Source organism: Coturnix japonica, chromosome 1 (genome assembly GCF_001577835.2).
Source record: "Coturnix japonica isolate 7356 chromosome 1, Coturnix japonica 2.1, whole genome shotgun sequence".
Classification (NCBI taxonomy): domain Eukaryota; kingdom Metazoa; phylum Chordata; class Aves; order Galliformes; family Phasianidae; genus Coturnix; species Coturnix japonica.
The window spans coordinates 123,400,388-123,423,722 of NC_029516.1; the positions used below are offsets into that span (position 1 = coordinate 123,400,388).

At 39.0% G+C, this 23,335-nt stretch overlaps 1 protein-coding gene and 1 long non-coding RNA gene across 2 annotated transcripts in view; one reads left to right on the forward strand and one right to left on the reverse strand.

The window, feature by feature from the left end:
- Positions 1-284: 284 nt before the first annotated feature.
- CDC16 (cell division cycle 16) lies at positions 285-17,279 on the reverse strand. The gene is made up of 18 exons (XM_015849556.2): positions 17,077-17,279; positions 16,680-16,734; positions 15,964-16,061; positions 15,285-15,323; positions 14,332-14,472; positions 12,636-12,795; positions 11,923-12,017; positions 11,206-11,339; positions 10,437-10,516; positions 8,627-8,676; positions 8,213-8,286; positions 6,662-6,787; positions 6,421-6,573; positions 5,728-5,791; positions 4,725-4,786; positions 3,216-3,351; positions 2,117-2,207; positions 285-1,643 (listed from the first exon to the last, which is right to left on the reverse strand). Exons 1-18 carry the CDS (start codon positions 17,122-17,124, stop codon positions 1,378-1,380), a joined length of 1,872 nt encoding a protein of 623 aa, XP_015705042.1. The 5' UTR covers positions 17,125-17,279; the 3' UTR covers positions 285-1,377.
- A 653-nt stretch (positions 17,280-17,932) lies between these two features.
- Positions 17,933-23,335, forward strand: part of LOC107306408 — a 29,991-nt gene continuing 24,588 nt past the window's right edge. The window contains exon 1 of the long non-coding RNA XR_001552109.2: positions 17,933-18,611. This is a non-coding gene — a long non-coding RNA (uncharacterized LOC107306408). The remainder of the gene's footprint in view (positions 18,612-23,335) is intronic.

The window sequence follows — 23,335 nt, forward strand, 5'->3', positions numbered from 1 at the left end:
AGCCTCCTCTTCTCCAGACTAAACAATCCCAGCTCCCTGAGCCGCTCCTCATAAGACTCATGCTCCAGACCCCTCACCAGTTTCGTTGCCCTTCTCTGGGCACATTCCAGGGCTTCAATGTCTTTCTTGTAGTGAGGAGCCCAAAACTGAACACAGTGCTCAAAATGTGGCCTCACCAGAGCTGAGTACAGCACTTATTACTGAAGCCTGGATAACTAAAGCTCAGAGAATCTTTTCTAAACATTAAATGTCAAAATCCAGCAAGAAGTCACAGAAGAAAAAAATTATGACAGCTTGTAGCATTACGTTTTTAATTTTAAGCCCCTCACAGTGACACAGGTGGAACAAGCATAAAGGGATATATTTACACAAAATATGTCCAACATTCATACTAAGAAGGCAGACAGACCCCATTCTGTTCAGTGGACGGACAAATCACTGCTTCTCTACAAACACATGCTTTCATTCACTATTTTTCAGTGAGCCAACGACACTTAAAAATACCACTCTAGAGACCTGTAAAAATTGTATATTATTCAGTCAATCCTTTGCCTTGGTAGAACAACTGTGTGTAAAGAGAATGACTGCATTTTCTACAGATGTACACTGTTGCTTTCAACTTCATTATTACACTACTGAGTAGTAGTTTGGGTATCATTAATTGCAGGAAACACTGATTTACCTTGGTATTTTTGCCATTCATGTTCGTTGTCTGATCAGCTTACCAGAAACAGTTCTTACACGACCTCCCAGTAGCACAATATAGAATAATAACAAAGAAGTCAATGATAATTAGGAGAAGGTGTAACAAAGTAACATGCTTTGTCATCAATTTAACTCATGTCCAATTAGAGTCAAGTGATGGAAATCCACTGAAATCACTCTGTAAAGAAATACATATTTGTGAAGCATTAAGTGTAAAACCTCATGGATTTTTTGGTCTATGTACTGAGAAAGCATTCCTCACAGACAGGATGACAACTCAGGAGCTACAATAATACTGTATTAGATCTTGGCTGATCCATTCAACAACATTGTAAACTGTTCCATTTTAGGTACTATTTTTCAACCTTCACAGTCTTAATGATGGCAGACACAAAGATCAGTAAACAGTTTTATAAACATAATGTGAATTTATTATTAATATTATTTTTTTACTTTATCACTTGTGGTTTATTTTGTAGAAATAATAGAATTGGAAATAGTCCCTCATTGTATGTTTTAATCATCCTTAAGGCAAGCATTATTTCTCCAATGTTCAATACAGCGTAGTAGTATGAATTCATATAAAAATAGCAAATTCCTGAAAGTGTAACACCATAACAAAAACACTAGAACAAATACTTGACAAAATGTGCCCACTACTGGAATTTATGGTCATGTGCTATGGTCAGACATGGATGTTTCTAGCATCATATCACTTTCATTCATTTCTATCTCAAATGTTTCTTCCAATGGACGGCTGGTATCTGTATTTGTCCTTTGATGTGATGCTTCTAATGTTACTATACCGCTCTCATCCAGAGTCTGTCTTTCAATGTCAAATTCTCTGAAATCCCAAGCAGGTGAAATGATGTTCTTTAAGGTCTTCATTGTGTGTACGTCAAAGTCATAACATCTTAATTTGTCTTTGATCTCTGTTCCTGGGAAAACAGACAAACCATTAGTTTATTCCTAGCCAACACTCCCTAAAATGTACTATGAAAAAATATCCAGAGACTACTATGGTTCCCCATGCGTTTAGAACAAGTTGTTGTCAATGCTTAATAATCGAAGTGCTGTTCTGACAAAATCTAGCAGCCTCCAAGCCATATACACATACACACGTGCACACACACACACACAAAGTAAAATTCAGATTCAAAGTGTGCTACTAGGAGCAGCTGCCAATTCCCTCCCTTCCCAGCTTTCCATGAGGCTTTCTTTATCATTTCAAGTTGATGCAACCCATGATGCATGTAAGGTATTTAACATAGCCGTATGGTTCTTCCAGATGTTTTAACTGACAATAGTGAGAAAAAACATATGCTTCAATTGAGTGAAAAATCGGCTGGGAAAGCAGAATGACGGTAGGCAGACTATTCTTTTACTTCTCTCCAAGGATTCAATGACTTACCAATATAAGCTTCAGAATCACCAATATACATTTCTATGCAATGTCCGAGCATTGTGACTGAAAATGTGTCATCCCTCCTAAGTCCAAGGGCCTATAAAAAAAATCCAAAACAGTAAAAAGTTTTTAGCTGCATATAAAACCATTTGCATCTTAAGTCCACCATTCTGAGCTCGTTGGTTGACGGTGTGACCAAATTAGTCTCTACTGTAAAAGCAAAATACTGTTTATATACCAAAATATTTTCATATGAACTGACTAAAGAAAGCAAACCGCAAAAATACAACTAGAAATGGACATGTATTCAGAGAATCACTCATAAGCCATTAAGTAAGAAACACTACTAAAATAATTCTAAAAGCTGGGAGGAACTTAATTTTGCATAGCTAAGCTACAATTGATAATGAAATAGACTGACACGTACTTAAGTAATTACAACTGAATTTATGTGATACAAGCTTCTAAGTACGTATAACTGCAGCTAACTTCTCAACCCAATCAACATGAATGCTGAAACATTTAGCGCCCACTAAAATCCATCATCACTCAATGAAAACATGAAATCATCACAACTGTCCTGGAAATAATGAAATACAATCATAGAATTGATCAGGTTGGAAAAGACCTTAAAGATCATCAAGTCCAACCACAACCTACCCATAGTACCCTAACTAACAGCCCTCTGCTCAATCACGTCCCTGAGCACCACATCCAAACGGTTCTTAAACGCACTCAGATAAATCCATGACAACAGAAAGTGGCCTATTTTTAACATCTACACTAGCTGTAGAATTTCTTTGAAGCACTGTTTAAAGTAATTTCAATCTATTTCAGCTGTAGAAGTTGTTAATGTACACACAACACATAGGGTAATTCCGTTGGTTTACAAGAAGGGTCCACCAACAGAATTTTAAAAAGTGGCTTAAAAATAACCAAAAAGATCTTAATTCATAGAAAAGTAAAGAAGACTTATTAAAAAAAATAATAATAATACATTAATCAATAATTTGGGGGTTGGATAAAACATCCAATCTGTTCCAAAATCAAAACTGAATGAAACGGTAAATAGCGAATCAGTGACCAGCACTTTATGCATACATACCGTATGAAAATAGTCAATTGCACTCTCAAAATTGCCCATTAGACTATGGATGTAGCCAATGGCAGAGTAAGTAGAAGCATTCTGAGGAATTAGTACTAGAGCCTGGCGATGGTATTCCAGTGCCTCTTCATACTTCCTGATGGGGTTAAATACAGAAGATCTATTAGCAAGCTTGAGAGCGGAAGATGTTTTTATAGTATTCTACTGCTAACTTCCTTACCTCCATGGCAGACAATCCTGTCAAGAACTTGAGGTTTTTGATTCATTCTCTTAACATAAAAAGCACGCAAGAGTCACAGATATTGGTAATTTTCTTCCTCAGCATAATTGAGAAATCACTGTTCCCCATACACAGCGCAATAGCTGCCTGCAGCTAGGTCCCTTTTGGAGAAAATTCTAGCAATTTGACATGGTAAATTCCTTTAGGTATTTAATGCTGCTCACTGCTAAATTAGGTTTCTTCCTGTAGCTCTCATTTTCCTCCCCAGGGGAGTAAAGGAGCAATGAGACTGAATCACTCATTGTTCAAAATGAGAAAAGCTCCTCAGGCAGAAATTTCACAACCCTTAAGTGCTACATATATCGGGACTTTTGTTACTTCTACTTCGACACTGTTTTCATTAGAACAGTAAGATTTACACACAGATGTAATTTCTTTCAAATATGAGCCACGCTTTCTTTGAAAATCATCTCCTACATAGACTGCTTATTGCATTTGCTATTTTACACACCAAGGATTAAGTGTACTTTATGGTGCTGCTGAAGTGTCACATTTAGCACGTCCTAATACCAAGCTGTCAAAAACAAAGACAGCAATTGTCTGTAATACAGCTTATATCTAACTGGAACCTCTTCCATCTGCATCTTAGTAAAACAAGCTACAGTTAAAACCACAACATGAAAAACTATATGGTACTGGTTAAACATAAAACAAGACTGGTTAATATTAAAGAGAGAACATTTATCAATGTTAAAACTGCTAAAGCTTTTATATGTCATTTGCACTTCCTTTTTCCCTTCCCAGAATGCAAATATGAAGTGAAATATGAACCACTCCTGTCCTTAAGAGCCACAGAACAAAATTTTATTGTTAAGGTCACTGAACACTGAGCTAAAATAATAGAACAGAAGCTAAAGCTCTGATCCAAGCATTGAATAGCATAAAAGGTGGGTTTGTGCTGAATTCACTGGACATAGTCAAGCATCTCAGGATTGTGACAGCAGCTCATTTGCTTTCAGACACATCTGAAAAGCTAAAAGCCAATGATCAAATTTCTATTTAAGAATCAACAGCTAAGGAAAGGCTTTCACATTAAGTATTTTAACTTGCAGGTGAAAGACTGTATATAAGGAGCAATCTGTGCACTTATTTTAGAAACTAGGGATCTAGGGACGCTTGCTTTTCTTATAAGGTGCTTCTACATTGCCCTCATGTGGAAAACAAGGAGGCCCAGAAAAACACATTTTCTGTAGTATTACATAACTGAAGCTCCTGTACCCTCTACTTACTTCAGTTTCCGGCAGACATGTCCTAAGTTGTTCAGTAAAGGCTCCCATTTATCAACTGTTATCTGCAAAATAATCAACAATTCAAGTAGCTGCAGTTAGCTAGACTGTAACTAAATTCTGTAGGACTACTTAAACAACACAACGAACCCACACCCCATAACAAACAAGGCAATTCAATCACAACCAAGAAAAACTTCACTAAAACTTTCAGCTGTTTCAATACATGTATTTAAAGCTCAAATAAGCCTGTTTTCAATTACTAACTCCCCAAACCCAACTACATTTCTTCCAAGTTTTGTTTTAATAAATCTATGTCTTCTCCACATAGGACTGTAGTTTTTCAGTGCTTTCTACTTTGTCTGAGGTTCACTGTACTCCAGAAGCAAGGTCATTATCTTGGCAGGAGATACACTGCCGACAACTATTGCAACATAAGGTAGTGTCCTCACTACTAAATTTAAGCTAAAAATCATTAGAAAGCTATCTGTAAGTTCACAGCTCAGCTAACTTTCAGATGTTAGTTAAGCATCCCTGGATCCACTCCTACACAGTCTCCATCTGGTAGAAAGAAAACAAATCCATGCCTACAGATTTCCAAACAAAACTGGAAGTGATTCAAGAACGCAGCTCCACATGGTATTAGTTACCTACCACACGTGGACCCAGTTCCACCTTCAGGCCAAAAACCATTCATGTACTAATACCTAAGACAAAGAATGCAACCTGGGTTCCACACTTCCCAGTCAACACTCATAGTTTTGTTCTGCCTTTGCAATCATTTGTTTTTAATCCCAAATTAAAACATACTTTTGTCCATTTCTGGCAGCAATGAAAACAATGCATGATGACTCTTATCTAAACACATACACTTACTGAACACATAATTACAACCAGATGGTCCAGATTTTGAAGTCAATTTTATATTGCATTGCTTTTGTCTCAATACATAAAACTTCCTGGAGTTTTATGGATTTATGATCATATATATTATTAGGAAAAATACCTCATTTCCAATAGCTTTGATTTTTTCCAGTGCATCAAGAAACCACTTTTCTGCAGTTTTCCAGCTAATTAATGGGAGCGGGGAGGAAAGAAAAATGAATTAGCAAAATGTTCTAATTAGCAGTATGAGAAAACTGTATTACAATCAACAGTTCTTTGATCGTATTTGGTTGTATGAATGCAATTATCATTAAAAATGAAGTAATGTTGTCCATTGATCTTAATGGCTGACAAGACAATGTTAAAACAAACAAAGCAACAAAACCAGAAGTAAACCAAGGATGTTCAATGAATGACTTTTTTATCTGTTACTTTTTTTTTTTTCAGAATATATTTGACGTCTCCTGACTTGACAAAATGCTTTGCTGCACAAAATGTTATTGCACGTATACACTTGTGTGAGGAAAACAGATAATTTTTCTGGGCATGCAGCTACCCAATGACAAGCACACAACAACATAATCATCTCTGCATGTTTCTCAAGCTCCAGGTTCTTCCCTCATTCTATCTTAAACAAGGAAGAACAATTTAGAAATCAAGCCTTTACCTTAAATATTATCTAAATTGAGAACCAGGTGATGCTTTACACTGAGCTGTAGAATACAAAGTAAGTACTTTAATAGATATACTAGCACATCACATTTCAGAATAATCCTTCCTTAAAATTGTATTTGATCTCATTTTGCAAGCTTACTCTCCATTCTGAAATGCAACCACTCCGACTTCATGCATAACAAAAGGATCTTCAGGTGCAATGCTTAAAGCTTGGCTGAAAAACCTTTCAGCTAGCTTTGAGTTGTTGGTCAAGCCATATTCCAGTCCAATATAGAGCATTGGCAAATGACACCTAGAAAGACAATTCATGAGATACAAGTCAATTTTCTCTACTACTTATGTAGGCTTCAACATTTCTCAATATGGCATTTCCGACATACCCTTTCATGAGCTGTGCAGCTGTGAAGTACGCAGCCATTGCTTGGTCATGTTCACTCTCAACAGCAAATGAATGTCCATACGCTATCCAGGCAGGTCCATAGGTCCTCTCAAGTGTAGTAGCTTTGCTGAAAACAAGAGCAGATTACAAGTAAATGTCTAAAATCAAATTTCATCTGCTTCAAACAGTACGTACGTAGCAAAGTCATATGACACTGGGTATCTATTAGGATAATCTTTCATGACTGGATGTAAATAACATTCATTTTAAAGGTCAATTTAAAAGTTTGAACTATTGAGCACTTACTAGTATTACACATTTTCAAGAATTCACAGTATTATTTCTATTGCTGTTCATGGGCATCAGAAATTACTTGACATTACTGAAAAGAAACAACTATATTAGGCAAAGCAGGTAAAATATAGACGAAGTCAGTAGTGACACGCAATGTATTAAATATATGCAAATTAACAATTAATGACAGTTGTGTTTACTGTCTTCTGGGACAAAACTTGATGCACAAACATTTGCATCTTTCCACCCTACATCCCAGACAGTTTAAATTACTACAAAAAACCTGTCCCATGAACCACTTTATCCAGAATGCTTGTTTGCTGCATTCTCTTCAATTCAATTCAAATGCCTCACACTCTTCCCAAGCTCTCTACACAGGTTGACTTGATGGTTACATTACAACACAGATTTATTATGTCCTGACAAAACCTAGTTTCCCTATTTGGTGCTGAGCTTTATGCAAGATCTGAAGGAACAGATGAGCACGCAGATACCTCCTAGAGCAACTGGAATGATACTTTCCTTATATACTACTGGGCATAGAACAGATGTCTTCTACTCTTTCTGTGATGTCCTATGACTCCAAAACAATGGTATGGATGGGAGCTTTTATCCATGGTACCTCCAGATAGTTAGTTATGGCTAGCCTTGTAGTAGTATACTACCAAACAAATCTACTACAGGTTGGTTCAAGGCTTCTCAGTTTAAATTTACACTATCAAAACAAATGCTGTACTTCTCAGCTCTCCGACCAGTGCTAACAATCAACACACATCTAACACAGGAAAAAGCAGTGGACTGGCTGACCAGCCTAGAAGTACAAGTCTGTTAGAGCAAGGAGAGAACTAGACAGTCAAATGGCAGGATCTTCTGTTTGACTCTTCAATTTTAGATTTGAAATCTGGACCTGAGAAAATGCCCAAGTGTCCTTAAGCTAAAAGCTGAGGCTGGATTACCTAGCCGTAGTTAGTGCAAGTTAGTGGTACAAGCGAATGTAAGGACTGCACCTGCTCATAATGGGAAGGTGACTGGCAAGAGACTCCATGTAAGCCTGTAAATAATTATATTACCTGAAAGGTTGAGGTCTAAATTGCCATGACATTAACAGGGTATAAACAAAAGAAATATTGTAGTAGTAACCACCATACAAAGCCTTCTGCTTACTGAGCTCTCACAATAACTGTGAACACATATTTACTAATGAATATTTACTTAGCAAATAAGAAACAGATGTGCAAGCGAGGAAAACAAGTTCTACCTGAGGTATCTTCTGGCATGTTCATTTTTGTGGCCAACCATGAGATAGTAGCAGCCTACTGCAAACCATGACACCTACAGATTACAAACCAAGATAATTATTAGATATACAACATTGATTTTAGTGAAACATCATCGCATGCTATACTTCACAGGGGATCAGTGTATAGCAGATAGAATGCTGGCATGCATACGTCATAAACTGGGTTTGTTCAGCCTCAAGAAGAGAAAGCTAAGTGTAGAGCTTATTGCTGCCTTCAATTTTATCTAATGATAGGGAATACAGAAGACAGAGCTGGCCTCTTCTCACAAGGAGCACAGTGGTAGGATGGGAGGCAGTATGGACAAGCTGTAATACAGGGAATTCAGGCTATATCAAAGGGAAACAATTTTTACAAGGCTTAGAACAACTTACAGGATTATTTGGGTACAAATCCACCAGTTTATGAGAAAGATAGAAGAGTTCTGAAAAGGGGAAGAAACAAGAAACGAAAATTACAATATGCTAAAACATTCAGATGTTTCATCCCCTTAACTTCCTATACGAATATGCAGCAGATCTAGTGTTATTAATGCACCCTGTACAAAAACGTTTTAGTGGTTACTGCCTCTACATAGAGGCATTTTTGTAACTAGCTATACAACCCACTCTCCTTAAGAACCCTGCAACAACTTGGGTAACTACTATATCTTGCGGTAAATGCCTGCAAAATTACACTTAAATCTACTGTGTGAAGGTAAAACACAGTTCAGCTTTCTACATCTAAAAAGGAATAACGTATTGGCCAGATCAATTTCAAAATGAGAGTCCTGTGTACTAAAGACAGGACAAAAACAACTCTATTATTCCATGCAATTACTTCTTTGAAAAACTATAATTATTTTTATTAGAAAATTGACTGCAGGTTACAGGAAGCAATCAGATACAGGATGACAATTTTAATGTCTTCTGAAATTGCATTACAGTACATAAACCAACTGTTTCCTCAGAGCATGGTGCTTTCCAATTGATGAGTTCTGTAGTTGAGTGCTCTGCATCAATTCCTCTGCTTCAGAAAAATCAAATATGAAAAACCACTTAAAAAATATCAGCTTATTTACAAAAAGTTCTCAATGCAGACTTAAAATAACTGAACACTGCAAGTAACAGTACACCTACAGATCTATTTGTGCACTACAATGCACTATCCCTAGAGACACTGCGAAACATATGAGCTCTTTGTTTTATCTTCCAATTGGTATTGAAGACATTCAAGGCCTTTGCTGGATCTGCATGTTTATATGCAGTTTGAAGTGAAAAGAATTCATCCCAGCTGCAAGTGAGCTATTCTCATAATTCCAAAGGTGTTCTCTGGTTATAGATTTATTTCAACTAAAAACAGACCTTCACAATAGCAAAGGCAAGGAGAGCACAAAAAGGTTTTTAATATTTATATTTAATATAATATTTATATTCAATATTTTTAATATTTTAAAGACCAACAATAGTAGGACAAGGGAAAATGGTTTTAAGTTGAAAGAGGGAAGATTTAGGTTGGATGTTAGGGGGAAGTTCTTTACTAGGAGAGTGGTTAGGCCCTGGAACAGGCTGCCCAGGGAGGTTGTGGATGCCCCGTCCTTGGAGGTGTTCAAGACCAGGTTGGACGGGGCCCTGGGCAACCTGATCTAGTAAATGTGTATGTTTGGTGGCCCTGCCAGGCAGGGGGGTTGGAACTACATGATCCTTGAGGTCCCTTCCAACCCGGGTCATTCTGTGATTCTGTGAATATGGAAAAAGCACTACCACCTAAGCATACGCACTACCAAAATGTTCCTCATATTTCAAATGAACACATTTTATTTTGTTGCTAGATACTCTATGAAGAGCAACTCAAAACAGTCGAACAACTGAAGTGGCACAGTACAGTTCACATACTTTCTGGGTATGCAGCCCAAAGATTAAAAGACAGTGACACTTGTGATCACCACTGAGTACAGATTCTTTGTGCGGCTACCTCCCTGTCCTTCACCATTAGCTCTATAAATCCCTTCTTTTTCACTTCGCATTATTCACTTGGAACCACAAATAGGAAGAAAAATACCTGTCATTTTTCACATCAAATTTTGGGAATGGCAATGTTTAAAATGGCTTACAAGGGAATTTCTTGGCATCTTTGAATCTTTTTTTAAAAACTGAAGTCTGGCAGTGTTTTTTTGTAACTGTCATTAAATGTTGCATTTCTTACCATTTGCTTTATTAAGTTCCACAAGTGTCCCTATGTGGACAGGTAAACAGTTTGCATGGAAAGGATCCTTTTCCATCACTCTAGAAAATAAAAATAAAGTAAAATAAATGAAATGTACATTTCAAAAACCTTAACATGTTTGAAATAGGCTGCTTTCATACTGTGCAATGTTCCAGTTAATTACCCCTTCCAGCATTAAATTGCCATTTGTAACTAGACTGTACCTATTACCAGCACAATAAAGGTTTCAGACCAGATAAAATAACCAATCATTTCGCTTAATAGGACTAACAACATTTTGGCAAGCTGAATATACAATTAGAATAACTACAACAACAGAACACAGGATGCATTTGTTTGCAGGTCACCTCTATTTTAACTAGCAGACACCAATATTACCATTCTCTGTCCTATAAGCTCCGAAAGGCCTTCACAGCAACTTTCCTGCAATACTCCTGTGCTTCCTGAGCTTATGGAAATAGGCTCTACAACATTAAGCAGCATGCCAGAGGAAACACGCTTAGCTCAGTTTTAATATTTTTATTTATAGTGACATTTAGAAATGGATTAGATGCAGGACATGGCTTGTTGGCTTGTGAGCACCCTGATCCAGCTATAGGTGTTCCTGTTCATTGCAGAGGAGTTGGACTAGATGGCCTTTAAGGTCCCAACTCAAATGATTCTACGATGAATTGAACAGTCAGTCCAGTTATTACTATTCCACAAGATACTACAAAAAAACTCTTAAAAAATCCCTTTGTATACTTACAGTGAAGTACGCTTGTAACACATTTTGAAGTCACAGTTATAATAATGTCTTTCAGCTAAAGACACTACTACATCCAGGTTTTCCTGAAGACCATTTACTGATTCAGGAATCAATGTTTCACTGGGTTTATTATACTGCAAGACAAAAGAAACACAACATGCAAATCCAACCCAATATCAGATGCCATCAATATTGATTTAGATCTAAAAGAATATAGCTACATAGAGCTTAGCATTCTTTGTTTTAAACTGAAAGTGAGTAAAATCTGTATTTGATAAAATGGTTCTTTACAACATACTTTAAAAGCTTATTTGGAGCACTTGATTATGTCAGTATATGAAGTATGAGCTGTACAAATGAATACTGACTTAGTTAAAGTTGGCTTCCAGTACTCCCACATTCTCCCCAGAAAAAAAGATTTTGGAAGAATGTTGTTATAACCTCTTATTTTCAGGTAATGGACATTTTGCCTACATTGTTAATGTATTTTCCTTCACCTAAAAAGCTCTCAGAAAATAAAGCTAAACCAGATGGAATTACATAAAACTATTATACTTTCTTTCATAAAATGAGATCTACTGCATCATAAATTGAATAATGACCAAATCTACAGAGCAATTGTATCTCTAAGGCTCAGAGTAAAAACACTAACAAAGATCACCTGGAGTCAAGATTTAAACACAGCTGAACAGCTTTTTAGTCAGCTTATGGTTTTACCTTTTTCAATTTATTCTCAAATAGAAAGTGCAGCAATTCTTGTTCTTCTTCTGTACATTGTTTATTAAGAGGTAGAGATTCAAGAAGTTCCTTTTCTATAGGAATTAAAGAACAATTTGAAACAGTTACATTAGAATAAATGACAAGATCAAACATAGTAAGAACTCAGATGCAAAAACATAGTACAGATGCATTAAAAAGAGAATATTAATTATGGAAATTAATGATCAAATTCTCACTTGCTTCTAGACTTTTAAATGAAACTTAGTTACTGTCATAGTAACTCATTCTACATGTCTGTTTATCCCTTAAAATGGTCTATTAAATAACATCTACTGTAGAGAAGCGAAAACCAGTAGGATTTTGTAAATCCAAAGGCTGTGAAGTTAAAAACAAGGAAAAATATTGTTCAGGCTGAACAAAAAGCATGGGAGCTTCTGCAGCTAACAAATGAGACAGCTGGGTTACTCTGTTCCTTTTAATTCTCAGCACTGCAAGACTAGAATCTTATGTTCAAATATAATCTACTACTCAAACTAGCAATTTTCATTCATTTCATAAGTTTAAAAAACTTCTAATACTTTCCTACCAACTGAGGACAATTTTTACTTCAGCTTTTAAACTCTGCATTTCTTTTTTTTTAATGCAGGAAAACAGCATATTAAGAAAGCGGATAAATTTTACTTGTATTTGAGAAATACTGCTATCCAGACCTTCTTGTGCAGTCAGCATATGGTGCGATGTTAAAAGATCAAACGCTTCAAAGCAGTAAACATCGAGCTTCAAGGCTTCTTTGTAGCTGTATGTTGCTAGGGTTCTATTATCCAAAGCATCATAGATCTTCCCTCGCAAAAGGCATATAGAGCTCTTGATCTGGTGGAAAAGCAGGGCTGGAGGTCAAAGACTGAATCAATGTTTGCAATTTGCTTTTGAGCACAAATCAAATGGGCTCCCTGAAAAGTAAAAAGCATTCATGTACAATGGAACCCGGTTTTCTAGTGCTGTTTTCAAATACAAATAGTTTCTATGAGCTTAAGAATCAAATGATTACATTTTGAGGTTATTTACAGCCAAACAAATACATGCTTGAAATAAGCAGAGGGAGGACAGGAGTCTGTATTTCCTACTTTAAGCACCCAATCTCTGCCACTGAATAGTAAAACAGATAAACTACACTCCCCATTAAAGGGAAATGGACACTTCCACACATCTCTTTTAAACAACACACTTCTCCTAAGACAAGAATGTTCCCATCTCTTAGTCCAGAACAAGCATTGGTGCAAATCAATCAAATGAGTAAATTTTGATAAAGCTATGACCCTAGCGAGGAGTTTGATATATGTTCCATGTAACTGTACCAACCTCACTACTTCCCTCCTTTGGCAAACCAAACTTACTCTCCCTGCATTCGTGAACTACGCTGTCCTAAATATTCATGAAGATAAAGGCTGAGGAAGTTGAGTTTTTTTGACTGGATTACTTTTCAGACTCAATTTAGTTCAAGAATCAGTCAACTAGATGCCAGGGGAAAAGTACCATGAGATGGGGAAAACAGCAAAGAATAAAGAATGAACAGCCAAGGCTGTTTCTTATTTTCAGCCTAGCTAGCTTAAACAGTTCCATTAAGGTACAACAGAGTAATTCAGCCTAATCCTCTTCTGGTTTAAACCAATCAATATAAAGCCTACATAAGGCAGTATAATAATAATAATAATAAAAAAAAACAGTTCACATTGACAATTTAACTCATTTTGCTTCTCTGTTTTTTCAGGTAAAAACCTGTTCGTCAGCCCTCCTGCTATAGTTTCAGCTAATTAACTTTAATTTACAACTGGACGAGCAAACTCTTCACAGACCCTTCCGTCTAAATACACTTTGAGAACCTCCTCTGTGTGCCTACACAGAATTTTGTCCACTTAGCTTCAAAACACTTCACTCAATTGCCACAACATTTCCAAGTGTGACAACACAGAAGGAACTCTTTCATTAAAAAAAAACTACCTACAGGAGAGGAAAAGCTGCGTTATCATTTCAGAACCTGAAGTACAACTGAAGGAAATGTTATTTTACATTATCAAGACAGAACCTGCACTACAGAGCTAAATGACTCTAAATATCAATGCCAGATTGAGAACGTCCTTCCGTAAATTACCGACAGGCACTTTACAGGATGTTTCTGTAAATTACTTTGCAAAAATGAAGAGTTAAAGTTTTCTCTCCCATACATGCAAGCCAACACCTGACTTATGGGTTGGAAGAGGAATGATTCAGTGTTTCTGAAAGCCACCTTAACCAGAAAGGAGTGCTTAAACACCTCGAGTTACAAACTTCATACAACTGCAAAATCCCTTTTCGAATTCACACACACTTTTTAGTTTTAAAAGCAGTTATTTTTAAAGTGTCACTTACAGAAGACTGTGACATCTCCCAGTCTGTGGCAGAGTCTTTCAATCCACTTTCATCCTTCAAGTACTTCTCAAAGAGTCTTTTGTTTATTGGCTCTTCCATATCAAGGATATCCAAGGCCTGCTGATGTTCTTTGGCAGCATACTAACCACAAACGTGTGTGTGGAAAAAACAAGGTTGGGACTTGAAACATCTGTACATTATGCATCAATAAACCTAGTGTTACATTTCAAAGGCACGGATTGTAACAACCAGTATTTACCGGTAGGGCTTTTATATCCAAATTGGAATTTACATACATACATCATTCCACTGTTATAATCAACTATTTCACCAGACACCAATCGTACAGGACTTATACTAAAATCATTTACATGCTTTCCCCACAAAATATTAGAGAAATATTTTCTTTTCTGGACAAAGGGTCAATTAGATTTCTGCACTACAGTACCACAATGGATACTCCAAAAACCATACTGAATGATCCAGGTTTATAAATACCTGAGGAGGTGTGGGAGCCATAGTGGTGAGTCTGGTCTCTTTTCAGTAGTGTGTGGGGACAGGACTAGGGGTAATAGGATGCAAGTACAGCATAGGAAGTTCCGCACGAATGTGCGGAAGAACTTCTTTACAGTGAGGGTGACGGAGCACTGGAACAGGCTGCCCAGGGGGGTTGTGGAGTCTCCTCTGGAGATATTCATGACCCACCTGGATGCCTACATGTGTGACCTGGTGTAGGGAACCTGCTTTTCAGTTGGACTCGATGATCTCTAGAGGTCCCTTCCAACCCCTACAATTCTGTGATTCTGTGATATTGAAGGCTAAGGGTGGAAATCAACTGTCCCAAAACTTAAACTTATAATTCCAATGAATGTTGAGCCTCAAAAACATTTAATTTACCCAAGACACACCTATTACTCAGTCTGTTTCCAATAGAGGTAAAAATGTGTACTCACATGACATCTAGCCGCAAGGTAGCGACATGCTTCATATAACTGAAAGAGAAGTTGCATCCATTTTAGTAATAAAGAAAGAGAACTCTCTCATTTTTCAATTGTACAGCTTCTCCTGCCCTCTCACCCAAGGAAAATCATAACTACTTAAGTCTGTAACTTCTCATACTCAGAGGACACTGTGTTCACTCTTGTCTTGACCACATTCATTCGCAAAGCAGGACAACTGAAGAAACTATAAGTGATATCCCACCTCCTCTTATCTGCTGTTCTATCCTTGGACCTCCACCTTATCTGTGACACACCTTGGGCCAATACACAGAACAGCTCTGTAAGGAGAGACCTATGAGGATCACTGACCAACTGCCTGACAACTTCAGGGCTAAACAGAAGTTACAGTATGTTATTGAGGGCATTGCCCAAATGCCTGGGGAACACTGACAGGCACGGGTCAACACCCATATCACCAGGAAGCTTTCCAGTACTTTATCTCCCTCATAATGTGATGTTTCCTTATATCTAGTTTGAAATGTGTTGCTGTATTTGGTGCAGGTAAACTGTATTATGTAGGTTTTATAATCAACATTCCCATGGACCTTCACCTCTGAAAGTAAAGAAGCCACTGTGGTTAATAACAGAGGTTTGTAAGTGGAACAACAGTGATGTGTCTAAAATGACTTACCTTATCCAATTTACGCGATCGAAGGGCATGTGCTGCCCTATGATACTGAGCTGTCAGGTAAAGACACTGGGCCAACCAGTAGATATCTTGAGGTTCCTCTTAAAAATAAAGCAGAAATTATAAACCATCAATTGATAGTTGGAAACAGCTGGACCACAAAAACACAACTCAGAACTGTCTCCCACTGAAAAGCTCAGTGGGATCATATGAGGAGAGGCTGAGGGAGCTGGGATTGTTCAGCCTGGAGAAGAGGAGACTCAGGGGAGACCTTATAGCTCTCTTTAACTTCCTGAAGGGAGGTTGTAGTGAGCTGGGGGTTGGCCTCTTCTCTCGTGTAATCAATGATAGAACTAGAGGGAATGGTTTTAAGCTGAGCCAGGGGAGATTCAGGCTGAACATTAGGAAATATTACTTCTCAGAAAGGGTGGTCAGGCATTGGAATGCACTGCCCAGGGAGGTGGTGGAGTCACCGACCATGGAAGTGTTCAAGAAACGTCTGGATGTTGTGTTGATGAATATGACTTAACTGGGAAGTATTGGTAATGGTTGGACTAGATGATCTTCTAGGTCTTTTCCAACCTTGATAATTCTGCGATTCGGTAATATAGATTATTAGCAGTCTAGGTTTTTTTTGTGATCAAAGCCATTTAAAGAAACTGAAATAGACTTAACCATTAAGAAATGACTGAAGAACAAGGCGATATGGTAACACTTACCACGAGACAACGAAGCTACTTTGTCTGCCCAGAACAGGGCGCTCTGATACTGCTGCTGTAAAGGAATGACAGAAAGAGTTATTATCATTTACTGGAAATTTGTTCTCCTGGCTTCCCTTGAAATCTATTACATGTTACTTGCATGGATTACATATGCAGTGCCTAATGAATGGTGAATTACATCCGAGTTCCTCTCAAGCTCAAAAATCATTGTGAAAGGGGCAGTCCTACAGCATCCGCAGGACTCCGAGGTTAGCAATGTTAAACGGGGCCGTCCTGCAGGCGGTCCCCGCTGTCCCAGCTCAGCTCAGCTGCGGGCCGAAAGCTCAGCCTGGGGTTACCCCACGCTGGGCCGCAGCGAGGCCATAGCTCAACCGACCGCCGCCCGGCGCCTCACCTGGTCGATGTAGTGCCGCACCCGCTTCCGCAGCCGCTCCAGGTTCATCGTCCCGCGGGCCGTGTATGAGCCCGGATCCCTCCACACAGCCCGCCGCGATAGCAAGGCTCACGGCGGCTGGGCGTGCTCGCACCGCGCCGTGCCGCTCAGAGCCGCCTCTTCCGGCCCCGCTGAACAACGACCGGCCCCTTCCTGATGGGAGCCGCGCCCCGAGCGCCGCGTTCCGGCTGATGTCAGGTTGAGGGCATAAAAGAATGCCAGATTCCTTTAGATTCGGTTATATTCTTTCGCTGAGCTCTCACACACCTACGTGTATGTTTGGTGGCCCTGCTAGGCAGGGGGGTTGGAACTACATGATCCTTGAGGTCCCTTCCAACCTGTGATTCTGTGATCTGTGATACAGCTTCTAAGCAGGACCCCAGTGGTCCGTCATGGGTCTGGTACTTATTAACATTTTTATCAGTGACATGATAACGGGATGGAGTGCATCCTTGTGGTCTTCCTCTCTACACTTCTCATCTAAAAGTACGAAAAGTATCGTTAAGCGCTTTGGTTGCTAAGCAAAGTAAGCCAGAAGACTGAGAAATACACAGGCAACTTTAGTCTGTCTTGGGATGAAGCTACAGCATAGGAAGTTCTGCACGAATGTGCAAAAGAACTTCTTTACAGTGAGGGTGACGGAGCACTGGAACAGGCTGCCCAGAGAGGTTGTGGAGTCTCCTTCTCTGGAGATATTCAAAACCCACCTGAACACCTACCTGTGTGACGTGGTGTAGGGAGCCTGCTTTGGCAGGGGGGTTGGACTCGATGATCTCTAGAGGTCCCTTCCAACCACTACAGTTCTGTGATTCTGTGATTAGCAAGTGTGTACCAAGCTGAGTGGTGTGGTTGGTGAAGCAAAAAGGAGGGATGACATCCAGAGGGAGATTTAGGTTGGATGTCAGAGAGCAGATTTTTACAGAGAAGGGTGTTGAGGTGCTGGAACACGCTGATAGAAAGGCTGTGGATGCCATGTCCCTGTGGGTGTTTAAGGCCAGTTTGGATGGGGCCCTGGGCAGCCTGGTCTAGTCTGTGATCCTTGAGGTTCCTTCCAACCCAAGCCATTCTGTGGTTCTATGATTCTATGAAAAGCAGCCCAGCTGGGATTTTTGTGCTGTTTGCAAGCTACTGAGTGGTAGGGCCCATGGTTTGATTATGTGTCACATTTTCTTCACAGACCAAGTGTATTGGTAGCTTACCAGAGCTCAGTAGTTTCTAGCAGGCCTGTGAGCTGTTGAACCTTATGAATGAGCAAGGGGCGCTTAAGTATCTCAGCAGAACAGAAAGAGATAGGAGCTAGTGCTCATCTCTAAGACGGAACACTTGGCTGGGAAAGAAAAAAATGATGCACAGGAAGTGTGGGGGTTGGAAGAGAAGAGGCTGCTCTTGTTAGTGTGGGTGAAGGTGCTGAGCATCTCAAGAAGAGATGCTGTGACCTGTGTAGAACATCTGCAACCTACAGCGTCCTGAGGAGGCCCAAGGAGTGCTCTGCTCAGGTGAGAAAACTGAGGCATAGAAATGCATAGAGGATACGTTATTGATGGAGGGGTGTGGCCAAATAGATCTGAGCCACAGCACTGAGAACAGCAAGCTGTGAGGTGGTGGTTGTGAGGTATGGGTTGAGAGGGGAAAACTGAATGTTCCCTCACAACTGTCTCAATTTCTCTTCCAAATTCAAAAGTAGTGATGTGCTGTTGTGTGTAGGGCTTGTGGATTGAGATAAAAACTGTCAGACAAAAAAAAAAAAAAAAAATAAGAAGAGGAAAAAGGATAATAGTAATGATGATATATATCTATAACATATATATGTGTATGTATGTCCAGCCAACTCCCCTCAGTTTTATAGTTTATTTCATGTGATGTCATATGGTGTGGAATATCCCTTTGGCCAGTTTAGGTCAGATGGTTTATGTTAGATTCTATTCCCTCCCAGCTCAGTGTGCCCAACCCCATTCTCCCCCCTTCCACCCTCCCCCCAGCCTTCTTTCTGGCAGGGCAGCATGAGAAGCTGAAAAAACAAAATGTCCTTGGCTCTGTGTATCTCTGCTCAGCAACAACTAAAACATTGGTGTGTCCTCAACATTGTTTTTCTCTGCAAGCCAAAACATGACACCACAAAGGAAAAATCAACTCTGTCCCAATGGAAACCATGACGTGCTAAACTATTCTGCTGGTTAAGTGGCATTGATATACATTCTGCTTTGCTGGTAGTACTCAGAGGTATGAAGACAAGGAGAGTCAGTTAAAAAAATGCTTTACAAACTTGCATTCTGGTATCTTAAATCTTGAGAGGAGGGGGAGGGCTGCACAGTCATATTAAAACTTTCTCACTAGTGGAACTGTCTGTGTTTTATCTGCACTGGGAACCTTCTTGCTTTTCTTTTTCTTTTGATCTAAAAATATCTTTAGGTAAGATATTCTCATAGTAATGCACGACTTCCTGCTGATGCTTTCATTTATTTTGCCCTGAATCAGCTTCATGCTTGTTCTTGTAAACTGGTTCCAGTTAAAGTGTGTGTGTTCACTTTGGGTTTTTATGTGAAACAAAATTTTATGTTTGGAAAGATAAGCTTCTTTTCAGACTTGGGTATTGTAACCAAAGTGAGGTGGTATGTTAAGGCTTTGGAATTGAGGACTATGTTGTGGTGAAAGAGTCTTCTCAAATGCTCCAGCAACAGATGGTCTTTCTGGGACGGTTTCAGAGACAGTTCCAACTCAGCTGTTTTGTGGAGATAAGAGGAAAATTTCCATGTGAACATCAGGAAGCACTTCTGTGCTGTGCAGGTGACAGAGCTCTGTGTCGTCACAGGAAATGGCAACTATATTTCACCCAGTTATATTTAGAGGTGATTTAAGACTTTTTCATTAATATGAGTAAGACTGAATTTTGTCGATGCTTACTCATTAACTAATTTGGAGATTAATAAGGTGATTTATTGAAATATGTAACAATTAAACAGCAACTTGATTACAGATTCATCGATGACAAGATTCACACTAACTTACTAACAGGATATTTATTAAATCAGTGTACAGATGTGGAAAAAAAAAGCCACCTGACCATGGCCCTGTGCACCCTGCTCTGGGTGGCCCTACTGGAAAGGAGTTGGGGCAGAGGGACTCAGAGGGCCATGCTAATCCTACCCATCCCATGTGATTCTGGTGTATGTGAGTGACCTTTTACTGCCCTAACTTTGAAGCCAGGACTTGACAGGTAGCTTGTGGGGATGCATGACTCAGTCCCTAGGAAATAAACCTTTATTGGGTCTGCTGCTGCTTGCTGTTTGTGGCTATCTGAATGATATAAACCGCCTGAATTTTTAATTTATTTATTTTTTTCCTAAAATAAATAAACTTGACATTTAGATTTGTTCTCTGCAGCAGGTTTGGATTTACTGCAGTAGTTGTAGGCTCAGAGTGATTCCACTGAGTCCTGTGGATGGTATCAGAAGTAACCAAAATCACATTTGGATTCAGTTTTTTTCCAAGAGTTTAATTTAGAAGAGTGTTCTCTTTCAAACCAACTTCTCTTTCACACATGCATTTGTGGACCGCTATGGTTACCAGAGGTGCCAGAGATGTGCTAAAGGATGCTTAATCTTTCTTGCTCAAAACTCTACAGAGAAACTTGTTTTAAGTCAATTTAGGAAACAGAAAGATTCTTTGTGTATGTTTTCATACACAGAGCTGCAGCACTTAAACAAACAAAAAAATCCCACAACTGTTTTGTATGCCATAGTGGTGGCTCTTCCTATTCAGTACAGTAAAGGTACAGGAACAAAAAACAGTCGGATAACTGGATGAAGAGAGAAGGAAGGAAGCAGACCGTGCTTGTGAATCATGAGTGATGTAACATATGCATGGTCTGATATTTTGAGAACTCTTGAGGCTTGGGGCGTGGGTCTGAATGGAAGTCTTTAAGTAAAAAGCTGTTGTTTACTTGAAATGAGCATGTAATTGTGTGTCATAAAATTAGCTTTCTAGATTTTGGGACACTAAAATAGTGAGTAATATGAAAAGTTTATCTCTGTACTATGAGATTGAGCCCATATTGCAGGGAGTGGAGCTGGAGCAGATGCACACTTTCATTTGGTATTCATCTCCCTTGGCTGTGGCAAAGACTGCTCGCTACTGCAGGTAGCACCAGCATGGACAAAAAACCCCATGGCACTCTTTCAGGTTAGCTAATATGAAATCCAGTTTGTTGGCATTTCTTTTGAAGGAGTAAAGATTTTGAATGCTCTGTTGTGAAGGTGCAAAATCTGAAACAATTGTATACAGAAAACAGCTTCTTCTTCTCTTGGGTCACTGTCTCAGAGAGATGCACCTGCTTACAAGAAGATGTTTATACCTTGTCATTTATATCCTTCAGTTCCACAAAGAAAATGAATCAATGACTGAGTGATATGCTCCCCATATTGGTGTGATTATCATTTCCCTCTTAATGTTCTCTGTTGACTCATAGAGATTCTTTAATCGCTGTGTGGTCCTTATGTGACCCTTGCATACATCAGCATGTGTGTCAGAGAAGCACTTCACTGTTCAGTGAAGTGGGAAAAAAAACACAATCAAAAAATCGTTCCCACGTAGCAGTAGGTTAAAATCTCCCATTTACCCAAGTGTTAGAGACATTACAATCACTGCGACTTCTCACTGCGGCTGAGTTAGATCACATCTTTACTGTACAGCAGGGAGAGATGCTTGTGAGCCAGGAGAGGCTGTCAATCTTGATACATGCCAGTCCCAGCCACCTGTATCAAGGAGATCAGTAGTGAGAGGAGAACATGATGGTCCTCTGCACGAGGAAGGAAGTTCAGTAAATAGGATAAATAAGGATCTCATTGCAGTTGGCTACAGTATATTATACTGCGTATATATAATATGTATATACAATATATAAAAATCCTTTTCAGGAGAAGCCTAACTAAACATTAACTAAATCTGCCAGTAGTGATTGCATAAGTGACCGGAGGTGTGCTAATATATGTTTTAAAACAGCAAGTTGTAGTGAAAGGAGATTTCATCATTCATGTTATTCAGCTCCAACTGGTATTGCTTTGCTTGCGCTAGCAAACAGGAGTAGAAATCATGAGACTTTTACTAGATGTAAGTAGTTCATATGAATAGAAATATTATTTCTCTTTCGTTATCAGACCAAAGAGGAGTGCCACAGGTGAAGGTTAACTGTTAAACCTGCAAGACTTTGATTTAAAGGATGCTCTCCTGCCCTCTAGTGTTAAAGTCATTTCCGATTACTGTGCAATTTTTATCTCTGATCACCTGATCGATTGTGTGAGTGTGAGAGAATTTCTGCTGTCTTTGGAAAAGCTGAAAACTTACAAATTGATCCTTACAGAATCACAGAATGACCCGGGTTGGAAGGGACCTCAAGGATCATGTAGTTCCAACCCCCCTTCCTGGCAGGGCCACCAAACATACACATTTACTAGATCAGGTTGCCCAGGGCCCCGTCCAACCTGGTCTTGAACACCTCCAAGGACGGGGCATCCACAACCTCCCTGGGCAGAGAGAGAGTCCTTAGTCTAAGTGGAAAATGACATGGGGAGATGGAGAGGTATTTTGAGCTTTCAGTAGTTGTCTGCGGCGTGACAACACTTTTCTTTCTCATAACCATTATTGCATTCTGTCTCTCACCTGATCTTTCAAGAAGGATGATGTTTGTAGCTTATTTTCCACAGTAGGTTGAATAAATGACTGAAGATATTTATTAGACAGTGATTAAAAGCAAACACACACATTTAGTAGCATTCAGTTTTCTGTTGATCCAAATTGCTGTGTGTCAAAATAAAATGCATAGTAGAATATGTCTGTCACAAAAATATCTGTATGGAAATAAAATAATGAACTTTGGTATTCTTATCCAAGAAGAAAAACTGAGAGTGTTATTTATCCATGTTGAGTAATCTTGCCTTTGGAACATAGAGGGAAACTTGGGAACCTCATTGATGGTGCCATCAGCAATGAGAAAACTTGCAGAGAGCTTCAGAGGGAAGAATAATAGCTGGTTTGCAGGGACTGAGTAGGCTTAATATACTGATGATCTCATATCCTTTTCAAATGAAGATTAGTAAGATTAGCAATTTCATATTTTTAATGCATGGAATAGCAAAATATATATTCAAACTCAAGCTGAGGTGGTGAAGGCAACTCAAATTCAAGTATTAGTGCCTGTGAAGCATGTCTTCCTCCATTTGCCCTG